The sequence below is a fragment of the Rattus norvegicus genome, chromosome 7, assembly GCF_021556685.1.
Source record: "Rattus norvegicus strain SHRSP/BbbUtx chromosome 7, alternate assembly SHRSP_T2T, whole genome shotgun sequence".
Taxonomy (NCBI): Eukaryota; Metazoa; Chordata; class Mammalia; order Rodentia; family Muridae; genus Rattus; species Rattus norvegicus.
The window spans coordinates 127,147,580-127,153,579 of NC_141540.1; the positions used below are offsets into that span (position 1 = coordinate 127,147,580).

General features: G+C 50.4%; 1 protein-coding gene across 4 annotated transcripts in view; it reads left to right on the top strand.

Moving 5' to 3' along the window:
* The window catches only part of Tbc1d22a (TBC1 domain family, member 22a), a 287,645-nt gene extending 283,133 nt beyond the window's left edge, over positions 1 to 4,512 (top strand). Inside the window, exons 13-15 of one of the 4 annotated variants that reach the window (XR_015624388.1) lie at positions 725 to 823; positions 2,828 to 2,952; positions 3,983 to 4,506. Coding sequence is in view for 2 of the 4 variants with exons in the window: in XM_087559126.1 (XP_087415252.1) it covers positions 2,828 to 2,952; positions 3,983 to 4,010 (153 nt within the window). In the remaining 2 variants the exon portion in view is untranslated. 4 annotated transcript variants of the gene reach the window in all.
* The last annotated feature ends 1,488 nt before the right edge of the window (positions 4,513 to 6,000 follow it).

Below are 6,000 nucleotides of genomic sequence, written 5' to 3' on the forward strand. Positions count from 1 at the left end.
TCGGGGTGGATAGCGTGGGGTGAGTAGCGAGGAATGCACCACCATCAGGTTGATGTTAAAGGTTGACAACGGCAACAGTTCCGTGGGCATTAGAATGGCTCTAGCGTTCCTCAGGTGACCACAGTGCACAATACGTGCTTATGGCTGAGAGGCACTAACCCACGGGACATGCAGTGAGTTCTACCACTTTTGTTCCTCACTGAGCACAGACCCCACAGGGCCCTCCTGTGTTTGGTGAAAGACAAGGTTCACCAAGAGAGGCAGGTGTGTGTAACACTCCATTGCACTCGCACAGTGGCTTTGACAGCGCCAGTGTCAGGAGAGATGCCTTCCTCTACTTTACAGTCACCAGTGTGGTCACAACACTGGTTTGGTTCTAGAGTTAAGGCAGAAGGCTCAAGAGCTCCCTGCAGAGTTCTCACATGGGCTCCCTGGAGGGACATACCCAGTCACTCTAGTTGTGCAATACAGAGCTGTCCCCAGACAGCCACGGCCTCCGTACCCCGCCAGCAGTGGCTTCCTGAGTTACCACTAGCCATGTGTACTATGTTCGTGACGGACAACAGTCTCTAATAAATGCGTCATGTTCTCAGATAAGAGATGCCCCTGCCTGCTGTAGCAGGAAGACAAGCCTTTTTAAAAAAGAAATCTGTATTTAAGGCCGTGTTTGTCTGTGTTCTTTGCCTGCCTTAAAGGTCACCTGGATAGATTTTTCCTTCTTTAGCATTGCAGGCCGTGAAGAGCCGGGCATTTCCATTCTCCCTCCATCCAGTGAACCTGGGGGACTAAATTAGATTCTGAAATTGAGTGTGCAGTGGAGTCGGTAAGTTACCGTAATGGGAGGGTATTGCTTCTCACCTTGCAAGTAGCGAGGTCATGATAATATGAAGCGAAGTGGATTAAAAATAAAACCAAAGGTATTTATTTATGACCTGCTCAGAATTGGATTGGCATCCGTGTAAGTTGCATCTAATGGTGGAAGACAGTAGATTGATGTTGATGTGTCCCCGAGGACATGCTGCCAGGGAGATCTGCTCCATGAATTCAATTTAAAGGCCCTCAGAAAGTATCCAAAATGCAAAGGAAATAGGGGTGGGGAGCAACAGTAAACGGCAATTAAAGAACGTCCTGGCACATGGCTCTGTGATTGGGGTATGCAGCCCTAGGCTGGAGGTTCCCTCCTCACTGGGTTGGAGACGATGGGGCAGAGCCAAGTCTGGGTTACCCTCCTGAGTATCACTGTGGCCTCTCCTGGTTCTACCCATGCTGACCATGCTGTCCTGTACTACCTTAAGGGGCAGCTCCAGCCATCATGCTATTTAAGTAGGGTTCTGGAAGCTTGGTGGGCCAGTCCAGTAGCTGCCATAGATTGGAACCAGGCCCACTGGGCTGTACTTTTCTGAGGCCAGCTGCTCTCTGTCTCTTTAGCTGTCTGGAGCCAGGGTAAGATGGCTTCAGGGCCCAAGTCTTGAGCTAGGGTGCAAAACCATTGGAGGGGAGTGTGCTGCTCCCTGGAGGGGGGCCTAACTTATACCCATTCCTCTTTGGAGACTCCTCTGCGGGAAGCAGTGATAACCACATAGACCTCTAAGACCCATGTCTGCTTATTTCCTCCTAGTATTTCAGTCTCCCAGGATTCTCCCAGCACTTAATGAAGTCCCCCGAGTTTCTTTATGTGAGCCATCATCTGACAGGAGAAGCCAAGCTGTCACTGCCATGATGTGAGGGGTCACCTGCATTGTACCATGATACCCCAAGACCATGACAGTGTTCTCCCTTCTGACATAGGCCTCAACTGTTGTCAGTACAATACATCCCTGAGCCTATGGGGCACCCCTACTCTGAGACATGGCCCAGTGCATACCTGGGGTGCTGGGTAAAGCAGGGGAGCTGTAGCATCGAGGTTCCAAAGCAGAGCTTCTTGTCCTTGGTGCCAGCAGTACTGAGTAGCAGTGGTGGGAACTATTCAATGTGTGCCCAATGTGTGCAGTACACATCCAGTATACGCAGTGTGTATATACTGTGCACATACTGTGTGGAAGGTATGTCAGATGTATGCCCACTGTGTGCAATGCATGTTTATTGTATTCAGTACATGCCTAGTGTATACAGTTTGAATCTGCTGTCTGCCCACTGTGTGCAAGTGTTTCTATGTGTTTGTTGTGTGTCTGTCTGGTGCTGGACATGTCCCTGTGGTTCCTTGGTTGGCAAACCAGTCATGGTGTATTTACAAAGGAGGTCTTTGAACTTGTAGGTGACAAGAATGATTGTCCCTGGGTACTCAGTAGGGTATCTTATTGCCAAGTCCCCCAATATCAGAACCTGTTACCTTAGCTTTGGGAAGAATATGGGAGAAAGGTGACTGTTAGGGGACCTCTGTGCTGGCTCTGCCCTCTAGTATAAGCACAGTGCTGAGATCTGAGGTGGTCACCTATACACAAGGAAGTATGTGTCTCTGGCAGCTAGAAGTCGTGAGTCACTCTCTGGTTTCAGAGAGGCTTTTGGTTCTCAGAATTCTCCTGCAGCCTGACTGGCCATGGGGATGACTGATACTTTCTCCCTGGAGTGTCTAGATAAAGGGGTCCTAACTGAAATATGGGAAAGATCTACTGTATGGCTTCTCAGATGCTGAGCTCGGTAGCAGATAAGACTCTGTAAAAGCCAGAGTCTGGCTGGGTGGGGTTGAAGGCAGAGTGAGTAGGAGGGGCCACAGTGGCTGAGGACACTGCCCCAAGATGTCTCCCTACTGATGGGGAGGCCTCCCAGGTATGTGCGTTTGGGACCTGACCTGCAACCTGGACTCTGAACTGTCTGTCTCTCCCCACAGGAGTTGCTGCTCTTCCTCCAGAACCTGCCTACTGCCCGCTGGGATGATCAGGACGTCAGCCTGCTGCTGGCTGAGGCCTATCGCCTCAAGTTTGCCTTCGCAGACGCCCCCAATCACTACAAGAAGTGAGCCTGGGGCCCATGGCAGTGGCCTTACCCTGGGGATAGTACCCCTCCCTGCCTGGGCAGCTGCTGGCCTCCGGACTGGCCCTTTCCTGGTTTGACCTAGAGAATGGGCCCCAGCATGGTCCAGGGCTGGCAGGATAGGCAGCCTCGTTTGATGAGATACCAAAGAGAGCCCAGGAGAGAATCCTAGCTTCAGAAGCTCAGTGTGGCCAGGAGTTCCCTCACTCTGGCCCTACCTTGCCAAATGCCCTCCCTACAGCCCCCAGTCCAGTCAGCCAAGAGGAAGTTTCCCTCAGAGAGCCCTGCTATATGGGTGCCAGGCAGAGGTGGGCTGCCATCTCAAGCCTGCTCTCGATTGCACAAATCTGTTCTGTCAAGTGAAAGAATAAAGTCCAGGAAAAAGTGCTGAGCATGAGTTAGGCTAAGCTAGGATTTCTGCACACAGAGCCTTTGATGGCCGCCATGCTTAGGCTTGACTTGGTTTAAATACAGCTAGATCAGGAGTTGGATCCTGGGAGGCTGTGGAACAATAAAAGGCCAGGGCAGGCTGAGGCTTCTCATGGTCACCTTACTTTCTGTCTTTAATTGCCCCACTCCCTGCCCTTGTGAGGAGAAGGGTCAAAGAACCCCCAGGTAGGCAGGGGCTTTTGTCAGTCAGGGCCCCAGAGATTATCCCAAACTTGGCCATGACAGGGCAGGAGTTGGTGGTTCTAGAGCCCCAGCTTTGTGTAGGGAGGTTCCTCCCACCACCATCTGGATGGCAATAGCCAGGAGCTGCTGGGCTGGCACCCCTTCATGCCCTATGGCCCCTTTCCAGAGCCACTGGGTTGGAGCATTTGCCCCCCATTACTGGGCTTCTCCAGGGCCCTCAGACTGGCTTCCCACACGTATTTCCCACATATGCCCCCAGGCAGTCTGGCCTCTGTGATGTGGGATCCCCAAGGACCACCAGGCCACCTGGGGCAAGAGCCGCAAACTCCTGTCCTCAGTTACCCACTACAGCCCACTCTCTGGCCCGTCCCTTCTTCAGGAGCAGCACACCACTGCCCAGGCACTAGGACTGTGCCCAGAGGCTGTGGGGAAGACATAGGGAAGAGTGTGCCTGCTTCTGTTCAGATCATCCTGGGTCACATGGGGCGTGACATCAACAGAGTGCTGTGCAGGCAATCCAATGTCCTCGATCAGCAGAGGGACATGCTTCCTCAGACCAGTGCCTGTCCTGGGTAAGGAGCACCCAGTTATAAGGAATGCTGCCTCGGTGGCTCTGTGGAGAAGCGCCATCCTTCCTGATCCTTCCATGGTGCAGATCACCCCTCAGCCAGAAGGGTAGACCCAGAAAGATCTGCCCCATGGTGTTTTTTTTTTTTTTTTATGAGATGACAAGGACCCATGAGGTTAACTTAAGCCCTGAATGTATTTTTATGTGTGCAAATGCTTGACTGGGTGTACGAGACGCTGGCGACAGTCCTGTGTCTGAGCCATGAGCTGAGCCGGGCAGGATGTGTGCTTTGAATGTGATGTGTTGGAAACACGAAATAAAGATGCTTCATATGGCCTGTGTTTTTTTTATTGCATTTCTCTGGTGGGGACTCGGGGTGGGGTGTGTACCTGTGCCGTGGTCCAACTGTGGCAGTCAGAGCACAACTTACTGGAGCCGATTCTCTTCTATCATGTGGACATCAGGGATCCAACCCAAGGTGTCAGGCTCCTATACACCGAACCAGGGTTCTGCTTGCCCAGGAGTGTTTGTGGGAACAGAAAGCCTGATTGCCCCTCCTGGAGCCTCCCTACCTTTCCTTCTGTGCACTGGCCCACTCCTCTCTCACCCCAGGCATTCTCCCCTCCAGTATATGCAGCTAGCAGGACCGGGCCACATACATCTGCCCCATGTAACTTGGGAGGCCTTCCAGACCCACTCTGCAGTCCCTGGTTTGGGAGCTGCTTAACAGGTAGCTTTGGAGGCACACACAGATGATTTAAGCCTTTGAGTCCATTTCATTGACAGACTGAGACTGGTGAACATCTCCCATCAGAGAAAAGTGTGGGGCCGGGTAGTTTATTGCTGGAGTCTGCCGCATATTTCAAGAGCTAACACCAGTCTTCCTCACATTCAAAGACCCAAAGAGGAGAGACCATTTCCAAATTCCATTTACAAAGCCAGTGTTCAGTCTCCTTGGTACCAAAACCAGACAAGGACCTCATAAAACAATTAAACTACAGGCCTGGGCCCTAGAAGAAAAGTCAAAAGAAGGACAAGGGGAAGACAAATGAAAATCCTTAATAATTCCATGAATTTATGACACATGGAAATATAGTCTATGAAGACTGAGTAGCATTTGTTTCCAGCATGCAAAGAGAGTTTCAACCTAAGCATACCAGTAAATATGGTAAGTCAGGCGATTAAGAGAATGAAAAAGCCATGTGGTCATGTTTTACATGTAGGAAGAGCAACTGAAGCTTTCAGTAGTCTTTCATAATTAACAACATTATCTACGCTAGATGATTTGCACACCTTTAATCCCAGCACTGGGGAAGCAGAGACAGGTGGGATCTCTGTGATTTGAGGCCAACCTGGTCTACAACATGAGTTCCAGGACAGCTAGGGCTATACAGAGCCCTGTCTTGAAAACAAAAAAGTATCCAAATGAGGAATTATTTACAGTATAGAGGACGATACCTCTGCAGAGTGAAGACCTTGTGTGAGACGTCCATTGCCAACAATTTGCAGTAGAAAGCTGAAGCCTGTATTAAGGCCTGGAATGAGACAAGGAAGGTTGCTTGCTCTCACCAGTGGAGGAACTCAGTACAACACTGGAGGTACTCAGCCTAATGCTAGAAGTCCTTCCTGGACAAGGTGATAAGGAGGAGAATTTAAAAAGGAGTCAGAAAGAAGATATTAACCCATTCCTATTTGCTGTTGGCATGACAGGTTCTACCAAAAGAGAAATTACAACTGGTAAACGAATTAAAGTCATAGCATTTGCTGTGACAGCAGCAAACTCAGAGGGAGGAATCTACCCTATTCACAGTGGTTGCAATAAAGCAAAA